A 24173-nucleotide genomic window follows, 5' to 3' on the forward strand; every position below is an offset into this window, starting at 1 on the left:
CCGACTAAGACACGCACACAAACACACACGGACACAGCATATTAAAAATTAAATTGTTTGACAAATGCTTTATGTTTTCTGCCAATAAAGCCAATTTTAGTAACATTTTATTGATTGAGCTCTTTCTGTCTCTAACATTCAGGACAAGAAAATAACATTCTGTGAAGGTCCGCAAAATAACGTCCCTCACACCTTTAAAGAATTCCACATCTTGTCTTTCTGGGAACGTTACTAGACAACGGCCCTAACACCAACAAGCAAGTTATGAGAACATTTTGAGAATGTCAAATTTTCCAATAAGGTTTGGTCCCCTAAACATTCTGAGAACGTTCTGAATGTTCTGTAAAGGTCTCCCAAATAACGTCCTCCAAACCTTGGACGTTAAAAAGAACTCAACATTGTGACATTCTCAGAACGTCCTTAACACCGACGGGGACGTTCTAAGAATGCTCAGGGAACATAAAATTTCTAGCTGGGTTGTCACTCTGTTAATATTGTTTGGAGTTTTGTTCTATCTCTCTCTCCATCTCTCCCCTTTCTGCACTGACTGCGCATGGGAGAGAAAAGTTGTAAGGGCGAAGACACACTGTAAAAGCTGTGCTTTTGGTTTATTCTCAGTGAGTAAAGAGCCGTCACAACTGCAGATCTCCGACTGGTTATTCCTTCATAAAAATAAGAAAACACAACACTGAACCGGTTACATAGACATGTCGTGTAATGCATTTGACCTGCTTCTCAATGGCAAGAAGTGATTCAACTGGGTAAATACCAAATCCTCCTGGGTAATCTCTATATTTTGTCAAAATAAAGTTTCGAACCTGTAGATACTTAAAAAAGTCCACATTAGGAATACTAAACTTATCCTTAATCTGTTGGAATGTAAGAATCGTACCATCCTGAATAATATCACCCACCACTTTAATGCCCTTATCACTCCAATCTTCCAGCCCAGCTCTAAGGCCTGGTGGGAAATCTGGATTTCCATGGAGAGGGGTTGATAGTGAGAAACAATTCTCATAACCTTAACGTTTTCTAATTTGTCGCCATATGTCTAACATATTCTTTACAATACTATTACCTTTGATCAGAGCAGAAGCTTTAGCAGTTGAGATATAAAGCAAATTACGTAGTGGATACCCGTCCAGGGATGCAGCTTCAGGTCCAATCCAAGTAGATTCTGGGTCATCTATAAGCCATTCTAAAAGAAACCTAGACTGAGCAGCCAGATAATAATATAAAAATGATGGGGCAGCTAAACCACCTGATTTAATGGGGAGAATAAGGACATTATATCGTAGTCTTGGTCTTTTTTTAGCCCAAATAAATGAAATTATAGCACTATTCAACTGGGCTATAACTTTTTTAGTCATTTTAATAGGAAGCATTTGAAATAAGTAGAGAAAGCGTGGAAGAACATTCATTTTAATGAGATGAATACGACCCAGTAAGGATAATGGTAGGGCACACCACCTATCCAAATTTTGTATTACCGATTGTAAAAGGGGAATGAAGTTTAGACTTAATAAGTCTGATATCTGAGAGGAAACTTTTATGGCCAAGTAATAAAAGCCCCCGGGGGACCACCGAAATGGATGCGATATACTAAGATTTAATCAATGCGAATTATTAAGAGGCATGGCTTCGCTCTTAGAAAAATGTATTTTGTAACCAGAGAAAGATCCATAATCATTAATTAGTGTCATCAAATTAGGTATAGATTTCTTAGGGGACTCTAAGTAAATCAAAACATCATCAGCATATAACGAAATTTTATGCTGTTGATCCTGTCTTATTTTTACCGCTAAGGGTTCCATTGCCAGGGCAAAAAGTAAAGAGCTCAACGGACATCCTTGTCTTGTACCTCTTTCAATATTAAAGTTACTAGATCTAAGACTATTAGTAATTACAGCAGAAAGAGGAAAAGTGTATAATATACGGATCCATTTATTATAGTCAGCCCCTAACCCAAATATTTTAAGCGCAAAAAAAAGGTATGGCCATTCCAACCGATTGAAAGCCTTTTCTGCATCGAGTGATATAACCAGTGAGTCGGGGCTATATAAAGAACAATGTTTAATAATGTTAAAAAGCCTTCTTATATTATGTGATGAGAATCTACCCCGTATAAATCCTGTCTGATCGTTATTAATAATAGAGGGTAGTATTGACTCCAATCAAGAAGCCAGTACTTTGGCAAGAAGCTTAGAATCTATATTTAAAACAGATATGGACCTATAAGAGGAGCATTCATCAGCTGGTTTACTTTTTTTATGAACCAAGGAAATATTAGCTTCCATCATTGAAGGGGGAAGGACCACTTTTTCAAATGAGTGAAGAATCATTTCATGTAATGGGCCAGATAAAATACTGACAAACTTTTTTATAAAACTCTGCAGTGAGACCATCAGGACCTGGTGCCTTGTTATTAGGGAGAGATTGAATACTATTCTTAAATTCACTGAGAGTTAATGGAGCGTCTAATATCTTTCTCTGGTCATCTGAAATTTGAGGAAGAGATAGGTTTGTAAAAAAAGCTTCCATATTAATTTCAGCACTATAATTAAATTGAGATGTGTACAATTGCTCAAAAAAGATTCTAAAACTATTATTAATTTCCTTATTATTATAATTCAAAGAACCATTCAAATCTTTAATACAAGGTATATTTTGAGTAGATGTCCTAACCCGCAAAAGATTAGCCAAATAGCGATTAGGTTTATTAGCAAATTCGTACATTCTTTGCTTTACAAAGAACATTGATTTCTCCGCCTTTTTCGTAAGTATCGCTTCCAATGCAGTTTTTGGTTTTTGTATGTCACATCTTAGTTCATCTGAGGGAGACAAATTATATCTGGCCTGTAGATCATGTAGTTTGAGCTCTAAGTTTCTCTGTTCTCTTCTACTTTTTTTCCTAAGCCCAGCTGAATATGATATAATTAAACCTCGAGCATATGCTTTTGTTGTATCCCCAAGTAACCCTGGGGAAACACCCGGAGTTTTGTTTTCTACAAAAAAGTGATTCATCTGTTCTGTTAAAAAACCTTCAAAATTAGGGTCAAAATTTAGGTATGAATTATACCTCCATTGTTTAGGGAGTGTCAAGTTACTGAAATTTATGCCTATACAGACAGGTGCTTGATCGGATATCAAAATATCCCCAATATTACAATACTCAACTTTACTAAAAGAAATTTTGGGGGTGAAGATCAAGTCAATTCTACTACTGGTTTTATGAACGGCTGAATAATATGTAATATGTCCTTATCATTAGGGTGTAACACCCTCCAAGTATCAACCAGATCAAGTTCTTTGCAGGTATCCAAAACAGCTTTGGCTCTATTCGACATCTGACCATGATTTTGTGTTGAAGGACATTTATCTACTACTGAGGAGAAAAAACAATTAAAATCACCTGCTATAACTGTGTTGTCACAAAGCCAATCCGCAAGTTTTGAAAAAACCTTAGAAATAAAATCTGTGGTCTGAATAGGTGGAAAATATATATTTAAAACTGAAATGTCTTGCCCATAAAGAGAGCCTCTTAACATAATATATCTTCCTGATTTGTCTGAGACCGTTTTAACTTCAAGTAAGGGTAAACATTTATTAATTAGGATGGCAACATCTCTGCTTTTGGTAGTAAAAGAAGAGCTAAACACCTGTCCGACCCAGTCATGTTTTAACTTAGCGTGCTCAGCAGACGATAAATAGGTTTCTTGTAATAGGGCTATATGGACCTGTTCTTTCTTTAGAAAGCTAAGAATTTTCTTTCTCTTAATAGGATTGTGTATCCCTCTCACATTCCAACTACAAATTTTTAACGTTGGAGTTACTAGACATTATGTGTCAAAAAATAAAATACAAAAGGAGCCACAAAATGAGAGAAAACGCAGGGGAAAAAAGAAGAAAAAAAACAAGAAAAAAAAACGCAGGGGTAAAATCGTTCTTTGCACAATTTTAGAAGAATCAAGTAAAAACTATGTACATCAAAAAAATTGGAACAAAAAAGAGCTATTAACGAAACGAAAAGGACTTTGGTCTGTTACGCCCATTTTGGCCGTCAGCTAGCTTCCCTCTAGTTATAGAGAAGGTGCAGGACCAGCACACGAAAAACAAGCAAAAAAATAAATAAATAAAAAAACCTTTCTAAGGCTTCGATAAGCTACCTTTAGGTAACAGAAAAACTTCCGGACTGCAGCTCAGTCAAATATTGCGACATTAATGGCAATGAAAAAGTAATCACATATGGATCTGTCAGTATTAAAGAAACCATACTAAATTTTCGATAATAAATTGTTATAATAAAATGTAGACCTCAAACGAAATGTCCGATCTCAACAGCTAAACCCTCTAAAACCCTACTGGGATGGGAAAAGGATGCTCAGTCAGTAGCAGTGCGGTCAGGTGAGCCGCTCTGTAGTGGGGCAGACGCCAGAAATGCTGTGACATCCTTTGGGTCCTTGAAAGACCTCTCCTGACCGTTCACCTTGACCCTGAGAACTGCTGGATACAACATGGCAAAGGCAATACCCTTCTCTTTAAGCTGCTGTTTAACATGGTAGAATTCCTGCCTTTTCCTCATCACCGCCGCAGAAAAGTCCTCGAATATCATAATTGAAGCACCGTTGTAGGACAGCGCGCACGTTTGTCTCGCCGCTTGCATGATCCGAAATTTATCCTGAAAGTTGTCGCTGGCCAGGCGGTGGGCAGCGAGTGAGGGCGCGGTGGCATCGATCCAGTTTAACATGCTCACCTTTGAAACTGACCTGTAGCAGCTCTGGTAACCAGGATTTGAAAAAAGAGATTGGATTACTGCCCTCGCATCCCTCTGGAAGACCGACGACCCGCACATTGCATCTTCTGTTTCTGTTCTCCAGATTGTCTATTTTTTCCAGCGCGGACGCCAGTTTTTCCGCGAGATCAGTAAGTTTCACACTAAAGGTGGTCATCGCATCCTTGGAGTCTGATACGCGGCATTCTACCTCAGTAATTCGCGTGTCCAAAGTCCCAATTTTTGGGGAACATTCCTCAAGTTTCTTAAGAACAGGGTCGATTTTCTTTTCAAACGAGCTTTTGACACCTTTAAGCACCTCTGTTGATATTCTTTCTACCAAGCTGTGTGTCTCAGTTTGGCTCAGCAATGACTACGCCTGGTCTGCCATGATCGTTGATTGACTGTCCTCCTGAGGCGATTTAATCTCAGTCGATTTAGAGGTTTTTGCCGACAGATTCAACTTCTTCTGGGTAGTGGGCATGATCGTATGTCCATTCACAAGGTCTTAAAGTATATGCCGTTATATGTCTTATTTTATATACTAAAAATATACCACTGAGCTGCGGAGACCAAATGTTGAGCTGCTACTCCGCCAATACAGTCACGTGACTCCGAAAAAAGATTCTGTCATCTTGATGAATGAGACTCAAAGATCCGAGTAAGTAAAATGATACGAACTTCCCATCACTACTGTCCAGTGTGAAACGTCTGGTGCAGTTTTAATTTTAGAGCTGTAATAAAAGTCTTCTCACACTCAAAGCACAAATACTCTTTCACACCAGAGTGGATCTTAATGTGTTCATTAGGGTTTACTGATTGGTTGATACTTTTCCCACACAGAGTGCATGTGAGTGGTTTATCTACAGTGGTGGTCATCATGTGTTTATTAAGGTCTGAGGAGTTGCTGAAACTCATCCCACACCGAAGCTGTGGGTTTCTCTCCGTTGTGGCTTATCATGTGTAGATAAAGGAGTGATGGTTGTCTGAAACTCTTCCCACACTGAGTGCATGTGAATAGCTTCTCTCCAGTGTGGTTCCTCATGTGTCGATTAAGGTGTGATGAGCAGTTGAAACTCTTCCCACACTTAGTGCATGTGAATGGTTTCTCTCCAGTGTGGATCCTCATGTGTTGATTAAGGTATGATGAGCGGCCGAAACTCTTTCCACACTGAGTGCATGTGAATGGTTTCTCTCCAGTGTGGATCATCATGTGTTTATTAAGGGATGATGAGCAGCTGAAACTCTTCCCACACTGAGTGCATGTGAATGGTTTCTCTCCAGTGTGGATCCTCATGTGTTTATTAAGGGATGATGAGCAGCTGAAACTCTTCCCACATTGAGTGCATGTGAATGGTTTTTCTCCAGTGTGGATCCTCATGTGTAGATTAAGGTCTGATGAGCGGCTGAAACTCTTCCAACACTGAGTGCATGTGAATGGTTTCTCTCCGGTGTGGATCATCATGTGTTCATTAAGGTATGATGATTGCCTGAAACTCTTCCCACACTGAGTGCATGTGAATGGTTTCTCTCCAGTGTGAATCATCATGTGTTGATTAAGCAATGATAACCGGATGAAACTCTTCCCACACTGAGTGCATGTGAATGGTTTCTCTCCCGTGTGGATCATCATGTGGTCATTAAGGTGAGACGATTGGCTGAAACTCTTCCCACACTGAGTGCATGTGAATGGTTTCTTTCCGGTGTGGATTATCATGTGAATCTTAAGATTGCCATTTCCTCCAAAACTCTTTCCACACTGAGTACAGGTGAAACGATTCTTGTCTCTCCTTTTCAAAATACCATCAGTCTGTAAATGATTTTTGTCCTCAATTTTAACATGGTGTTCCTCCGCTTTACTCCCCTCACTCTCTTTAATTAGGTCTGAAAAAAAAAAGTTTTCATTAAGTCTTAAAAACTCTCATCAAAAGCTGAAAATTGTAAAGACACTGGAAACATTGGCTACACACATTGTATTTCTGATGCACATTAAATGTAAAATAAATCAGATCATATTGTGTTTGGTCCATTAACGTGTACACGTTTAAGCAGATTCTATTCAATTCATCTTTATTTATCTAGTGCTTTTACAATGTAAACTGTCAAAGCTGCTTAACATAGATCTTATAATAAATTGAAACGGTGTCAGTCCAGTTTTTAGAGTTTCTTACATAATTGATCATAAAAGAAATTTTGGTCACATTGATAAGACACAGATTTGAAAGGTATAAATGGTGTGACGACCCCAGTATTCTAGTTTGGATGTGGCAGATCCTGATTAGGTGCCATGGTAGCTCCCCAATTGGTTCAAAGCATATAAATGCGAGAGTGAGCTAGCTTCTGTAGGATAGTGTGGCTACTGGCCGTCCTCGCATCAAGACCATCTCTTTATTTTGGCAACCTTATGGTTTTGTTTGGCATTATTTATGTGTAGTTAAAGTTAGTTATTTTCTTTATTTTCCCCTAGACATTTGTTTGTTTCTTGATTTGTTGCTTTATTAGTTGTGTATAATGAATAAGTAGCATATATAATTTTTTTGTTGTCTGAGCTCTTTTATGTTGCAACTCGAACGAGGGGGTCGTAACAATGGCCTATTTTTATTTGTATATATTCATAATTACAACAAAATGTTTCTCTAAAATTTGTTTAGCAGACAGGGAATACTATGGATAGAATACTATGGATAAGATACTGTGGATAGAATGAAAGAACCGACAGGGGAAAGCAAAGAAGGAGGTGTTTTTCTTTATCAATAACTCATGGTTGAGAAACATACATCCAGTTAGATCATTTTGTTCTCCTGATCTGGAACCTTATGCTTCCGTGCCGACCACACTGGGCACCAAGAGAGTTCACAGCTGTTATAAATACAGCTGTCTACATCCACCCTCAAGCCAACACAGAGCAGGCGCTTAGGGAACTGAATGGGAGCATAAGCGACCAGGAAACCACACACCCAGAGGCAGCGTTTATTGTTACAGGGGACTTTAACAACGCCAATCTCAGGAAAATTGCTCCAAAATACTATCACCATATCACCACAAACATGCGTGGTGACCGTATTTTGGACCACTGCTATTCTCCGTTCCGGGACACCAACAAATTCCTCCCCCACCCACTGTTTGGCAAATCAGATGACTCTTCTGTTCTGCTCTTGCCTGCTTACAGGCAGAAACTGAAACGGGAACCACCCACCCTCAAGAGGTTTCAAAGCTGGACGGACCAATCGGATTCCATACTTCAAGAATGTTTTGATCATGTGGACTGGGAGATGTTCCGGACAGCTTCTGATGACGACATTAAGGGCCTACTCACACTATGCCATCCGTACCATGCCCAGGCCCGTTTCCCGGATTGTTTGAGAAGTGTGAATGCGCTGAATGGCACAAGCACGGTTCACTTGGCTGGCCCTGGCCCGGTTGGAAGAGGTGGGCCTGAGCGTGGTTCACTTGGGCTTTGGCGCAGTACGTTTGTAGTGTGAGTGCAAAACGCGCCAAAGCCCGAAACTGAAAGCGAGACGAGACTTTAAGGGACTGTTTCATAGGATTTATTAATCATTCTTGCTGTTCAGTGAACACAAACTGCCGTAATTTATTAAAGACGCAGACACCTCACTGCACGACAGCTGCGCGCCTTCGGCAAACCTCCTCATTCCTGCAGCACGAGAGCTTTATGACTGTTTATAAGCGCCAAATGTGGTGGATGTGTTCGGCGAAATATCTGACTGCGTGTCACTGCATCCCTAAGGACTGTTTGGCGAAATATTTGACTGCATGTCACTGCATATCAAACGACTGAAACGATATAACTAGAGAAATCTCCACTGTGCTACTGAGTGAGTGAGAGCGCTTCTCACTGAACAGTGCAGCAGCAATGATGTAAGCGTGCTGAGGCCCGTTTGTGGTGTGAGTGCGGGCCGTCGGGGGAGACGGGAGGGGGGACAAGCATGGTTTGGCCCAGTTCGAGGCAACTGTACCTAGTGTGAGTACGGCCTAAAGTTTACTCAAGACACCGTTACATGCTTCATCAGAAAGTATATAGAAGACATGGTCCCAACAAAAACTGTCCATATCTTAACTGTCCTAAAATCTGTCCCTAACCCAAAACCATAGATTAATGGCGAAGTTCGAACAGCCCTATCAGTGTGAACCTCCGCCTATAAATCCAGAAATGCTGAGGAACAAAAACAAGCAAACTACAACCTCAGATAAACTATCAAAACAGCAAAACATCAATACAGAGGTACAAGGTAGAGGGGAGGAGTATGTGGCAGGGACTTAATTACATTACGGACTTTAAAAGTAACAAACCCGCCACAGTAAACATTTCTGCGTCTCTCCCGGACGAGCTCAACTCGTTCTACACTTGCTTTAAAGCCCAGGACAGCACCCACACACTGTGCGCTCCGCGGCTGATACCGAAACCGCCAGCAGACTCTATTTCTTTAGTGGACGTAACGAGATCTTTTCGGAACATCCTGAAAGCTACGGCCCAGACCTCTCGCTCTCTCGGCCTGTGGTTTCCACATGCTTTAAGACAGCTACTATTGTGCCCATACCGAAATAATCTAAAACCACATGCTTAATGACAGGCATCCAGTTGCTCTGACACCCATCTTCAGCAAGTGCTTTGAGAAGCTGATTAAAAAGCACATCTGCTCTGTACTGCCTGCTCACACTGACCCTCTGCAATTTGCTTACAGGAATAATCGCTCCACTGATGAAGCAATTGCTTTCACCTTGCACACTGCTCTGTCTCACCTGGAAAATTAAAGCACATATGTGAGAATGCTGTTTGTGGACTACAACTCAGTATTCAACACTATAGTGCCTGCCAAACTAGTGGTGAAGCTCCAGGCTCTGGGTCTACGCAGCTCTCTGTGCAACTAGTTTCTGGACTTCCTTTCAAGCAGATGCCAGGTGGTCAGAATGAACAGCATAACCTCATCCACACTGATCCTCAACACTGGTGATCCACAGGGCTGTGTTCTCAGTCCACTCCTCTACTTCCTGTACACACATGACTGTACAGCCAAACACATCTCCAACGCCATTGTTAAATTTGCTGATGACACAACAGTGGTGGGCCTAATCACAGATAATAATGAGACGGCTCACAGAGAGGAGGTGCACACTCTGACGCAGTGGTGTGAGAAACCACCTCTCACTCAACATCAGCAAAACCAAGGAGCTGGTGGTGGATTTCAGGAAAGAGAATAGAGAACACACCCCCATCACCATCAACGGGACACCAGTGAAGAGAGTCAGCACTTCCAAGTTTCTTGGAGTACACATTGCTGGGGAATTGACATGGACTGCTCACACAGAGGCAGTGCTAAAGAAGGCACAACAACGCCTCTTCTTCCTCAGGGGCCTGTTTCAGAAAGGAGGTTAACTGAAAACTCAGAGTATTTTAACCCTGAAATGCGAGAAACTCTGGTTTTTCCGTTTCAAAATGGCAGGTTTGTTAAACTCGAGAAAGCAGGGTAAGTCAAGCCTGTTTCTGAAAGAGAGGTAACTTTAACTCAGAGTCAGTTACTGTGGTAACTTACTCTGTGAATCTAACCTGGTCAGAAGCAGGTTTTATTCTCTAAACTCAGAGTTTCTGTCGGTCTCCTCCCCTTTTTTAAAGATGAAGCGGTATTTCTCGCCTTAGCCTTACGTTTCCACCCACGTATTTTTATGCTTATTTTGGATACGTGCATAAAAACGATTGATGGAAACGTCATGATGCACATAACTTTTTAAAATATGCATAAAAAACACGCATAACTGAGTAGGATAAACTTTTATTCGATAGAAAATGTGCGCATAAACTACGATGGAAACACTTTTAATGAACAAATTACAGTATGTACATTAAAAAAAGATCATGATCATATGATAATGAAAATGTGTGTAAATGGACAAACCAGCAGGCTGGGCACACTGTAACACGTCTTAAATATTGTTTTAGTCATTCTAAAATGCCTTAACTGTTTCAGTATTAGTGTATATTATTAATAACCTCCGAGTGTCTGGTGCATGTCAAGAGTCTCCGCGTCTCATGGCTTCAGACGCCCCCACGTGTTCATTGTGTTTCAGCATTGTCTTCTGACATCGAGGCGCAAGAACATTAATTAGGCTAAATAAAGAATTAATTGACGCAGCTTCTTCTACCACAGTAAATTCTGTTTTTACTGTTGATATTTGGTGCCAGTTTAATCAGGAAGTGACGATTTTTTTCTCTTTGACTCGTTGGATGGAATTTTATTCGCAACTTATGCAATATTCCAGTTTTGCACATAAATTTATGTAATATATTTGGATGGAAACATAGCTATTGCCTACATTTTAGTCACACACAGAAGAACTGTACTAGAATGGCTTATCCTCTTTTAATAAATAATTAAATTAAATTTACCTTCGACATGCATGTAACTAGATTAATGGGATTATTATTCTTTCTAAAAATTATTTTTAGTACTGCTTACCTTCTAAATGTTATATTAACCTCTATCACTTGATCAATAAAAAAGGCAGACACACAAGTGCACTGTTAAATCATTTAAAACTAATAAATGTATAAAAGAAAAGTTTAGAAAAAAATATATAAACGTCACAAATTACATTACTTATTTTATTATACTTAAATATTTAAATACTTAAAAAGTGAAATTAGGCATTAACTTGAGCAGCTGTTTTCCCACGCTAACTGTCTCTTCTTCACTGATGGTTGCTTCTTTTCAAATATATACGCTCATATTTGCTATAACTTTGCATGAGAACATCAAGTTCAGCTGGAGAAAGAAATGCTGATCTCTTTTATAAGATATTGCCATAGTCACTCGTAATGTCTGCGCTCCATTGATAATGCCTTTTTAAAGTCACGGTGTGCGCGCTTAACTCTGAGTTGGTCTACTCGAAGTTGATTGACCCAACTCAGATCAGCTGTTCTGAAACCGAAAACTCAGAGTTTTTAATCTCTCGGTAAATCAACTCAGAGTTCAAGTTTAAACTCTGAGTTGTTTGAAGCTCCTTACTGAAACAGGCCCCAGGCGTCTCAGGAGGTTTGGAATAAGCCCTCACATCCTCCGCTCGTTCTACACCTGCACTGTGGGGAGCATCCTGTGTGGCTGTATTACCACCTGGGGCCTGTTTCAGTAAGGAGGTTCAAACAACTCTGAGTTTAAACTTGAACTCTGAGTTGATTTACAGAGAGATTAAAAACTCTGAGTTTTCGGTTTCAGAATAGCTGATCTGAGTTGGGTCAATCAACTTCGAGTAGACCAACTCAGAGTTAAGCGCGCGCACCGTGACTTTAAAAAGGCATTATCAATGGAGCGCAGACATTACGAGTGACTATGGCAATTACTTATAAAAGAGATCACCCTTTCTTTCTCCAGCTGAACTTGATGTTCTCATGCAAAGTTATAGCAAATATGAGCGTATATATTTGAAAAGAAGCAACCATCAGTGAAGAAGAGACAGTTAGCGTGGGAAAACAGCTGCTCAAGTTAATGCCTAATTTCACTTTTTAAGTATTTAAATATTTAAGTATAATAAAATAAGTAATGTAATTTGTGACGTTTATATATTTTTTCTAAACTTTCTTTTATACATTTATTAGTTTTAAATGATTTAACAGTGCACTTGTGTGTCTGCCTTTTTTATTGATCAAGTGATAGAGGTTAATATAACATTTAGAAGGTAAGCAGTACTAAAAATAATTTTTAGAAAGAATAATAATCCCATTAATCTAGTTACAATGCATGTCGAAGGTGAATTTAATTTAATTATTTATTAAAAGGATAAGCCATTCTAGTACAGTTCTTCTGTGTGTGACTAAAATGTAGGCAATAGCTATGTTTCCATCCAAATATATTACATAAATGTATGTGCAAAACTGGAATATTGCATAAAAGATGCGAATAAAATTCCATCCAACGAGTCAAAGAGAAAAAAATCGTCACTTCCTGATTAAACTGGCACCAAATATCAACAGTAAAAACAGAATTTACTGTGGTAGAAGAAGCTGCGTCAATTAATTCTTTATTTAGCCTAATTAATGTACTTGTGCCTCGATGTCAGAAGACAATGCTGAAACACAATGAACACGTGGGGGCGTCTGAAGCCATGAGACACGGAGACTCTTGACACGCACCAGACGTTCGGAGGTAATTAATAATATACAATAATACTGAAACAGTTAAGGCATTTTAGAATGACTAAAACAATATTTAAGACATGTTACAGTGTGCTCAGCCTGCTGGGTTGATCATTTACACACATTTTCATTATCATATGATCATGGTCTTTTTTTAATGTACATACACAGCAAATTCATTGGTGTTAAATTTCAAGTGTTGAGGTAATTCAGAGTAAAGTGTTAAAATTCTAGAGTTAGATCGGCATTAGAAGCTGATTTGCCTCCTTGTCACACAGAGTAACATGTATCTACCTTTGTAGAAAACCCTTGTATTTGAGAAACTAATCAGAGTGTCTGAAATCTCACCATACACCCTCATTCACCTGGCCCTTGAATTAGTCAATTAGTTTAGTCCACTAGACAGAAGGAATGACCACAAATAAGTGAATTCAGACACCTGGGGCCTGTTTCAGTAAGGAGGTTTAAACAACTCAGAGTTTAAACTTGAACTCTGAGTTGATTTACCGAGAGATTAAAAACTCTGAGTTTTCGGTTTCAGAACAGCTGATCTGAGCTGGGTCAATCAACTTTGAGTAGACCAACTCAGAGTTAAGCGTGCACAATGTGACTATAAAAAGGCATTATCAATGGAGCGCAGACATTACGACTGACTATGGCAACATCTTAAAAAAAGAGATCAGCATTTCTTTCTCCGGCTGAATTTGATCTGCTAATGCAAAGTTATAGCAAATATGAGTGTATATATTTAAAAGGAAGCAGCCATCAGTGAAACCGAGACAGCGTGGGAAAACAGCTGCTCAAGTTAATGCGTAATTTTTAATTTTAAGTATTTAAACATTTAAGTATAATAAAATAAGTAATGTAATGTCATGTTTATACTTTTTTTCTAAACTTTTATACACTTTTATCAGTTTTAATAGATTTAACAGTGCACTTGTTATGTGTCTGCCTTTTTATTGATCAAGTGATAGAGGTTGATATAACATTAAGAAGGTAAGCAGTAATAAAATTATTTTTAGACAGAATAATAATCCCATTAATCTCTAACAGTACATGTCGAAGGATAAGCTAATTATTTATGAAAAAAAGGACAAGCCTCGTGCATGACTTTGTTCTGTGTGTGACAAAAATGTAGGCAATAGCTGTTTCCATCAAAATTACATACATTTGTGCAACACTGGAATAAAATAAAGCAGCGTTTTTATCCAAAGAGTCGAAGAGAACACAATCATCACTTCCTGATTAACTTGCGCCAAATATCAACAGTAAAAACAGAATTACTGCGGTAGAAGAAGCTGCGTCAATGATTTTTTATTTAATTAATGTACTTGCGCCTCAGAAGACAATTGACACACAATAAACACGTGGGGGCGTTTGAAGCCAGACGCGGAGATCTTGACACGATCCAGACACTCGGAGGTAATTAATAAAATACACTAATACTGAAACAGTTAAGGCATTTTAGAATCACTAAAACAACATTTAAGATGTCCTGCAGTGTGCTCAGTCTGCTGGTTTGTCCTTTCACACACATTTTCATCATCATCTCTAACAAACCTTTTTTTAATGTACATACTGTAATTTGTTAAGTGCACTTCGTAGTTTATGTGCATCTTATCAAATAAAATATCTTATCAAATAAAAGTTTAACTCAGTTATGCACATGTTTTATTATGCGTATTTTCAAAAGTTATGTGAATCATGACGTTTCCATCAATCCTTTTTATGCACATTTCCAAAAAGAGCTCTAAAATAGGTGTGTGGAAATGTAAGACTAATGCGAGAAATACTGCTTCATCTTTAAAAAGGGGAGGAGACCGACGTTAACGACGTTAACTGAGTTAACGTTAACTCTCTTTTAGAAACAGGCTTGACTTACCCTGCTTTCTCGAGTTTAACAAACCTGCCTTTTTGAAACGGAAAACCCAGAGTTTCTCTCATTTCAGGGTTAAACTACTCTGAGTTTTAACTTAACCTGCTTTCTGAAACAGGCCCCTGCTGTTGAACACCTGCTGTTAACAAGCACAATCACTGAAGGAATAAGAAATTGAAGGAAGAAATAAAACTACAGACACAGCCTCACACCAATCCAACTGAATTAAAACAGAGGATTAAACAACTCCATTAAATAATAGTATAAGCAGCTTCACTGATTACAGTTTGACTTCATTTCTGTAAGAATATTTGACAATGAACAGAGGTTTATATTTTTTTATTAAAATATTTCATTTGACCTCACCATCATAGAGATCAGAGGCTGCTTATTTGAGATCTTGAAGCTTTACTCTTATATCCTAATGTTTCTCTGACTGTTATAGCCGTGTTTCTAAAACTCATTAGCTATAGCAAGAAAGGTCAAGAGAAACTATACTGTTTATGCTTAATTGTTATAGATTTAATTTCCGGTTTTTATTAAGTTGATTCATAAAGATATGCAAATATAGTTGTATTAAAACTGCATGGGACAATACTACTGGCAGTCTGCTGCTCTTCATAGAAAATTCAACAAACAATTAGGATGCAATTAATAATTAACCTGTCATGCACTAAACATTCAAGCTCCAGCTTGCTCTTTATGACACACAGGCATCAAGAATCAGGACATGAACCTCAACCGTGGTTGCTAAAAAAAAAAAGCCGCATAGTTCATGCCACAATGCATGCTGGGTGCCAGCATAGTACAAAGCTCCCAGCATGCATTGCAGCATGAATAAATTATGCAGCTTTATGTTATTACAATCTCTTTCTTTTCCTTTATTTTGTGTTGTTTTTGGGAGGTAATGTTTCAGTAGAGTGTTTTTTTTAACTTGATTTTTATTTTTTTGTTTGTCACCATCATTGAGAATCAAAGACTAATTATTGATGTCTGGGTGTTTTTGAGTTCTGCCATAGATCAAACATTCTCATTGTAAATATTGTTTTTATTTTATTGGAGCTTCAGTGGTTTCATTTATGTATATTATTTATTTCTCACACATAACTAATATGATATTGAATTAGAAAACAAGCAGGAAAGGATGGCTATGTTATCATAAATAATCTCTTCAGACTGACGCTTTAATTTTCTTTTGGCTTTCCATGCTATATGTATAAATAGTGTAATTAACACTATCTATAGCAGCCAAAATAAAAGACATTTATAGTAAGAAGTTGAAGAGCCTGACTAAAGCAGACTCTGTCCTCCATCATGGTGACTTCAAATGAACAACTGAAATTTCATTAAGAGCTTTTGTTCACATGACAGAAATAAAATCAAAGGTCAGTAATAGGTGAAGCTCCATGATAAGTTGTTTAATTTGATGAGTTTTTTTTAAAGATGTTGAAAAATAACATTTTTTATTGTGTAATTCGTTTTATTTTTATTGATTATTATTTTATTTAGAGTTTTTCTCAGTTGATTTCATCTTTGGTTTTGGCTTGTGTTTTTCTTTCATTCAGTGATTCTGCTTGTTAACAGTTGTTCATCAACAATTCTCAATCCTCCTTTAATTAGACACTTAATTGTCTCATTAACTTCATCACTGTCTAGTGTTCTCACTACAGAGGGCTGAACACTCAGTTAGGATTTTGCTGTGGAATTTAAGGCTTAAGTGTATTCAAATGAAAAATACAGACTATGGGATGTATTTTTAACAGAAATATTCTGGAAACTGAATTTACGAATGTAAAATGTTGAAAACAGCAGATTACTGGCAACCACTGCTGCCAGTATTTTGACATACATTTAACAGATATTTTACACAATAAGAGTTTGCTAATTAACACTCTGAGTGTTAAAAATTTTAACACTTTCAAAAATGTTATTTTAACACTTATAGTGGTTCCCATAGAAACACTGAGGGAGTGTTAATTTTAACTCTAAGGTAGTTAAATCTACCAAATCTAAAATTTGCAGTGTGAGATCGATAAAAAAATACAGACTGTTGAATGTGCTTTTAACAGAAATATTCTGTAAACTGAATTTATGAATGTTAAAAACAGCAGATTACTGGCAACCACAGCTGCTGGTATTTTTCCGTAAAATCTAAAAATGAAAAAAAAGAAAGAAAAACAGCAAAACGGTTTTTGTGTCACCATTGTGGAGGATAATAGCGTCTCTGTTCAAGTCCAAGATGAACTGAGAAAATTTGATGTTATGCTGCATCTTCTTTTGTTTAAAGGTAACTGTGTAGTTACTAATGCAGTCAAAATCTGTTTGCTACTAGCAATCACACATGAAAACATTATTGCATCAAAAGACTTTACATTTTTGTGCACTAAGCTATAATTTTGTAAAATAAACAATGTGTTAGTTCATGAAATATGGTTAATTTTTGTAAATTTATACAGTTATATAAAACTTCCATGTTTTTCACAGAAAGATTCTGGCAACCACAGCTGCTGGTATTTTTTTCGGAAATTTAACAAATATTTTACACAATAAGTGTTTGTTAATTAACACTCTCTTGGTGTAGACAATGTTAACACTTTCAAAAGTGTTATTTTTAACACTTATAGTGGTTCCCATATAAACTCTGAGGGAGTGTTAATTTTAACTCCAAGGTAGTTAAATCTACTATCTAAAATTTGCAGTGTACTGTAATTTGTTCATTAAAAGTGTTTCCATCGTAGTTTATGCGCACATTTTCTATCGAATAAAAGTTTATCCTACTCAGTTATGCGCATTTTTTATGCATATTTAAAAAAGTTATGTGCATCATGAGGTTTCTATCAATCGTTTTTATGCACGTATCCAAAATAAGCATAAAAATAGGTGGGTGGAGACGTAAGGCTAAGGCGAGAAATACCACTTCATCTTTAAAAAAGGGGAGGAGACCGACAGAAACTCTGAGTTTAGAGAATAAAACCTGCTTCCGGCCAATGTTAGATTCACAGAGTAAGTTACCACAGTAACTGACTCTGAGTTAAAGTTACCTTTCTTTCAGAAACAGGCTTGACTTACTCTGCTTTCTCCAGTTTAACAAACCTGCCATTTTGAAACGGAAAACCCAGAGTTTCTCTCATTTCAGGGTTAAAATACTCTGAGTTTTCAGTTAACCTCCTTTCTGAAACAGGCCCCTAGTATGTAAATAGCACCAGCAGCAATCGCAAAGGCCTACATAGGATTGTGTGAACTGCTGGACGCGTAGTAGGAGGTGAGCTTCCCTCCCACCACGACATCTACACCAGGCGGTGCATGAGGAAAGCCAAGTGAATTATCAGCGACTCCAGCCACCCAAGCCATAGACTTTTCTCTCTTATTTACGTGTACGCGCAAACCCGGGATATTTGAAACCTGCGGCTCCGCCCTCTAACACAGAAACCTAGACACACACACACACACGCAAACATGCCGGTCGATTGAAGTCACACTGCAGATGGATATTATTGAGTCTCTACCCAAAGATGAAACCTCAGCTTTATAGCCAAGCAGTTGGAAACTACTGGAAACTTCTGCAAACTACATGCTACAAAGAATACTTCATCGGCTTTTGTTAAAGGAAGGATCAGTAAAGAGTAACTTACTGCTGGACGTCAGGATGGGTTTCTTCCTCCATTTCTCAAGTGTAAGTACGTGCGATTAAAGCTGCCTCGTTTACTCTAGCTTGCAAATGTATTTAGTTGTGATTTGTCACTTGTAACCGCGTGTACTGTATGAGGTTAACTCGCTTTATTCTCATATCGGGTGCAAAGCCACGTTAAAAACGTGACGCGTGCTGCTTTGTCTACGGAGCTCCGTGGAGGAGGGTAGTGTTTGTGTGTGTGTGCGTGTACGCGGGCTGTCGTCCGGAGGTGTGTGTGTGTGCGTTGTCGTCCGGACCAGGGTTAAGTGTTTGTGTGTGTGTCTGTTTGTGTGCGCGCGCGCTTTCGTCCGGAGCAGGGTTAAGTGTTTGTGTTTGTGTGTTAGGACGAGGGCAATATGTGTTTGTGTGTGTGTCTGTGAAAAGAGCAGAGTGAGACAAGCTAGAAGATCTCCTCAACTGTTTTTGCACAATAAAATAGTCAGTCGTCTGTATTTTCAAGTCCACCGTCTGTATTTACATTGACCCACTGGCAGCTAAAATCCACGCCTACACTATCGAGCGTGTATGAACTGTGATTACTTTTATATTGCTGATTAGCTGTTGGGCATTTCACTCTCTCACTGAAGGCAGTCGACCAATCGCAACAGACTGTCATTGGTCCAATCAGCGCAGATTAGCTCCGCGCTAAGGAGGGGTTTGAGAACAAATAAATCACTGGACGATTCATACAGGAGTCGCTGGGATAATTAGGTAAAAAAAATGCAGATTATAAGACCATGAAAGTGTTTTTTGACCTAGCATGCATATTAGACTGTTGTTGGAGACCCTTACAACCAAGATATGACCCTATTTCGTGTATAATATGGGCTCTTTATGGTACTTTCAAGTCCATAGTTTCGTTATAAAAACACTTGTCTTCTTCACAAAACCAACCATAAGCATGTTGGATAGATGAATTGGTAAATATGGACTCATATCAAAGGGGTATGATGTCCATGTTATATGAAGTGGTCTAAAGAACTGCCCCCCCTTGCCTCAATTGTATAAAGCTAAAATGGGAAGACAGACTGGTACTAGAAATAGCAGATACAGCTTGGCAATATGCTATAGAACTGGTACACTCATCCCCTGTATGTATTAGACATGGTCTTCTACAGATTAAGGTGCTTCTTAGGCTTCACCTATCTAGGAGCAATCTGGCAAAAATGTATCCAGGGTCAGATTCATCTTGCCCCAGATGTGGTTTGGTGCCAGCAGATCTGATGTTCTGGCGATGCCCTAGATTACATAAATTTTGGGCCAATATTTTTAGATCATTTTCATCTATATGTAATAGAGATCATTGCCTTTTCTTCTTTATTGGCCAGACGTCTGATTCTCCTAAGATGAAAAAACAAACCCACCATCCCACAAACATTGGAGATTAGAATTGTTATCACATCTTAAACTCGAGCACCTAAAGTACATCATCCGAGACTCTACAAAAAAGTCTTAGAGGTTTGGCAGCCTTTCCTCTCCTACATTGAACGCTCAGAGGTTATTATATCCTTGGTGAGAGTTTATCACTAGTTTCCTAATTTATTTGATCTATTTTTATTAATTCATTTATTTTTATCTTTCACCCTTGTTCTTTATGGGGTGTATGTCTGTAACTATGTACCATGTTAATTTGTTGTTCAATATGTGTTGTTTAAAAATTAAAGACTTTGGAAAAATCAATTAAAATAGTTGAATAATAAGAAAGTAAGAAGTACTAAAACATAGTTTTAAGAAGTGTAATAATCCAATTAATCTACTTACAGTAGATGTCTCTGTTGAAGGTCTGTGAATTTAAGATAGTTATTAATTAAAGAAGAACAAGCCTTTCTCGTACGTGACTTTGTTCTTTGTGTGACTAAAATGTAGGTAATGGGTAAGCAGGATGAGAAAAAATTATATATTATTCTATTATATATTCCTTCTATGCTAATCAAGGACTTCTGAGACATTGCAAGCATGGGATAGGTCCTCCTGGCTTGGCAGAGTTGATCACAGCTCCAGTACACATCTCTGCCATTTGCTTGCAGTAACCATGTGCTTTTCACCATACACAATTCTTCTGCTTGTGATCTTCCTTCAAATAGCTTTGTCATGTTTGGTGTCATTTGACAGTTTATGACTTAAGCATTGTAGTGCTAAAATCAACAGAGACATTGATTGCTTGTATTTAAATATACAATATATTTACTATTGTTGAGTCATGGCCTGAGGAGAGTATGTTAATGTTCTTCTCACCCACTTTATCTCCTCAACTGTGCTCTCTTATGTTCAGCTGGTTTTGTGGGTTGATTTTCACTCATCTTTAACAATGCTTTGCTCAGGGTATAATACGTAAAGGTAAGTGTTGATCTGGGAGAATGGCTTTTACTCTGCATCTCCTGCACACGGCTGCGTAGCCTCATATGCTAACAAAGACAGTTTCACTGTTATTGTTGCTCAGCAGTGCACGTACAGCTAATTTCTTTATACTGTATGCTAGTTTGTTTCATTCTACTGTCTGTATATTCAAACATGTAACTTAATAAACAACTTTACCTGCTTTAAGTTTGAGATTCTTTCTCTTTATCAATGATAATAACAACTTTGATGGAGTCAGATAAATAATGGATTTAAACACGCCATCCTTCAACTGCTTTCTGTTTCTGATTATTGGTTCAGAATAGCAGTGTAAGCTCCAAACCTTACAGCTATGTTTCCATCCAAAAATGCCAATTAAATTTATTTGCAAAACTGGAATATCGCATAAAAAATATGCAAATAAATCAGTGTTGTCGGGCGACAAGGAGGCAAAGTAGGTGGTGCTGTCGCCTTACAGCAAGAAGGTTGCTGGTTCGAGCCTCGGCTGGGTCAGTTGGCATTTCTGTGTGGAGTTTGCATGTTCTCCCCGAGCTTGCGTGGGTTTTCTCTGGGTGCTCAGGTTTCCCCCACAAGATCAAAGACAAGCAGCATTACACTGTTTTAAGGATCTAAAAATGTATTCTTTAAAAAGCAAAAAGATTCCAATGGTGGCGCCTGCTGGTACGTGAAGAATATGATCAATACTGACGAACTTTACACTCAAAAGTTTGCGTATCATCAGCATGCTGTAATCCATTTCTTAAGCAGCAGAAGTCTTTTTTAGACTAGTTTGTTGGCCAGTTGTAGTCAGTGCAATGCTAAACGTTATTGTTCCACTATAATTTGTTTTGTCTCACATCGTCCCACAACATCATATAGTTTCGAATACTGTACAATGTTTTATAATAATTTATTATTTTAGAGTCCATTTCATTTAGCATATTTAAAATTAGAGTCATCCACGTTTTCTGACATACTTTAAATCAGGGTTTCTACAGGTGTCACCAAGTTAAATTTAAGACTTTTTAAGACATTTTAAGACCATTATGAATGAAATTTTAGACTAAGGAATTTTTCAAATGGCCCAGAAGAAAAGGTTGTTATTTGTCCTATCAAAAAATATTTTTTATATAAAATAATTAATAATACAATAATAGATCAATGATAACAATATTAAAATATTTTAGATATTTCTTAGCAAAAGATCTTAAATATTGTGTAAAAACAAGAGAGTTCGACTTGGATCCACACACTTTTTTCCAAAATAAACTTTCTTTAAAATAAAAAAAATAATTAACAAATTTTTAAATTTTTTTAAAAAACTTTAATAAACTAAATCCATGCACAACAATCTGTCCAGGTGAATATCCTCAACAGTCTTTACCATTATGATAAATAGAGTAAAAATGACCTTTTAAATAAAAGTTGAAAGTTTTTTTGAGATGGATTGTTGGTGATTGTGTGGGTTTTGACCAAATTGGGTAACAAAACATGAACACAGGAAAATGAAGACTTGTTTAAAAAAGATTTAAGACCTACAACAAAACATTTCAGCAAATTTAAGACTTTTTAGGGCCAAATTTTTGATTTTTTAAAACATTTGAGAATTTAAGACATTTTAAGACTCAGCGAAAACCCTGTTTAAACACAATAGCCCTGATAATTAGTTATTATAATAAAGGTTTAATTCTAACTCTGATATTATCTCTGAGAACTAGTAACAACTACTAGAAAGTTTAAACCCATAAAGAAGTTGATGAAAAAAAGGGAATTGTGATCAACCTGACATATGCAAATGGAAAGTACCAAGCCAACACTATCACTGTAATAGCAGACATCTTCTATGAGAATACTGTAGGTCAAATATTCTCAGCTCAGGTGAACTTTTTTTTTAATTTGTTATTTATTTTATATAGCGCCAGTGCTCAAGGGCGCTCTAGACACAGTAGGAGAACAAGAAAAGCAATAACCTTAAGAAGGTAGAGAAAATGGGCGACTAATAATACATAGCATAATGACTAAAGACATGAGAACAAGTAACAAAAGAAACTCATTCCTGTCTTTCAATAAGTGCTTATGTGCATTTAGGAGAACTAGGCAGCACACTCAGGACTGCAACATGGATTTAATTTAGTATTCTTATTATTAAAATATATCTGAATAAAAACTAACCTGTTTGTTCCTGCAGATCTTCCTGTTTGACTGTAAATGTTTCTTCAATCTTCACATCTTCACTCTCCTCTTTAATAAACACCATCTTTATAACAGTGTGTAGATCTGTCGCTTCAGCAGGAGTTTTTCTCTGTTTGGACACTTTATTCTGTTTAAAATGAACAAAACAATGAACAGAAACAAAATAACTTTTCTTAAACACTTGCTTTAACAGTTTCTTTATATGGGAGTGATAGACAAAAATAAATTAGGTAAGTCTGAGCAAGAAACAATAGCCACAAACAAATGACCTGATAAAAACTAGTCCCCCATTATATATATATATATATATATATATATATATATATATATATATATATATATATATATATATATATATAATGTATACTTGTATTGGAATGACATTATGCTAGTAAATAAATAAAACCTTCATTAAAACACACATTTCTGTTGTTCAAACAATAGCCCTCGATTACTGTTATTAAAATAGTACTTCGTTGTATAAAGTATTAAAATAATAGTCAACCGCAGGTATATAACATCGAAAGAAATACCTGAAACTTTAATCAATCGGTTTATATTTGTGTAAAGTTGTGAAACAAACCTTCCTCCGGTTGAACCGCAGCGCGGAAGCGGCGCAGCCTTATGACGTCACACAATACGCCAAAATAAAAGTCTTTTTTGTTCAGCTTTTTTGCAACTTACTGTTGCAGTGAGAACATGATAAATTTCACACTCCTTTTCACATCTCACATAACATATCTGCTCTCTCTTTCTCTCTCTCTCTCTCTCTCTCTCTCTCTCTCTCTCTCTCTCTCAAATACACAGACATTCAGTATTTGAAGTTGATCAAAACTTTTAATCCAAACATTTCACACAATTTTGAAAAACTTGTTTAATCCAAGTCTAAGTGTTTTTTTTTTTTCGTTTTTAATGTTGCAAAAAATTTTACATCACAAAACAGGGAACAATCAACATCGCAAGGCACATTTACAATTAAAATTAATAAAATTATTTAAAATTGTTACAACTGCAGCAAGGAGCAATACAAAAGATCTACATCAAAGGACAAACAAAACATTATGACAATAAATGTTTTAAAAATTAAGTAAAGAGAGCTTCGGTTACTTCACTTTGATTTTTGAAGTATTTGAAGCTTTGAGACACTTTCTCTACCTCAGAAAGAAAACATCTAAAAGAC

At 37.3% G+C, this 24173-nt stretch overlaps 1 protein-coding gene and 2 long non-coding RNA genes across 4 annotated transcripts in view; 2 read left to right on the forward strand and 1 right to left on the reverse strand.

Annotated features, from left to right (window-relative positions):
• The window catches only part of LOC148682305 (uncharacterized), a 152546-nt gene that overhangs the window by 110614 nt on the left and 17759 nt on the right, over positions 1-24173 (forward strand). The window lies entirely within an intron of this gene.
• Positions 42-23627, reverse strand: zgc:173615. 2 transcript variants are annotated; one of them, XM_087250307.1, is made up of 3 exons: positions 23577-23627; positions 22973-23120; positions 42-6655 (listed from the first exon to the last, which is right to left on the reverse strand). In XM_087250307.1, exons 2-3 carry the CDS (start codon positions 23055-23057, stop codon positions 5661-5663), a joined length of 1080 nt encoding a protein of 359 aa, XP_087106433.1. In that variant the 5' UTR covers positions 23058-23120; positions 23577-23627; the 3' UTR covers positions 42-5660. The 2 variants fall into 2 exon arrangements, with proteins under 2 accessions (XP_087106433.1, XP_087106434.1); XM_087250308.1 differs by having other exon boundaries at positions 23527-23627.
• LOC147845148 (uncharacterized) lies at positions 7202-21006 on the forward strand. Its single transcript, XR_015942921.1, has 4 exons — positions 7202-8225; positions 8272-8611; positions 8718-10143; positions 11809-21006. It is a non-coding gene; the product is annotated as an uncharacterized LOC147845148 (long non-coding RNA).

The sequence above is a fragment of the Danio rerio genome, chromosome 4 (genome assembly GCF_052040795.2).
Source record: "Danio rerio strain M-AB ecotype USA chromosome 4, GRCz13ab, whole genome shotgun sequence".
Classification (NCBI taxonomy): domain Eukaryota; kingdom Metazoa; phylum Chordata; class Actinopteri; order Cypriniformes; family Danionidae; genus Danio; species Danio rerio.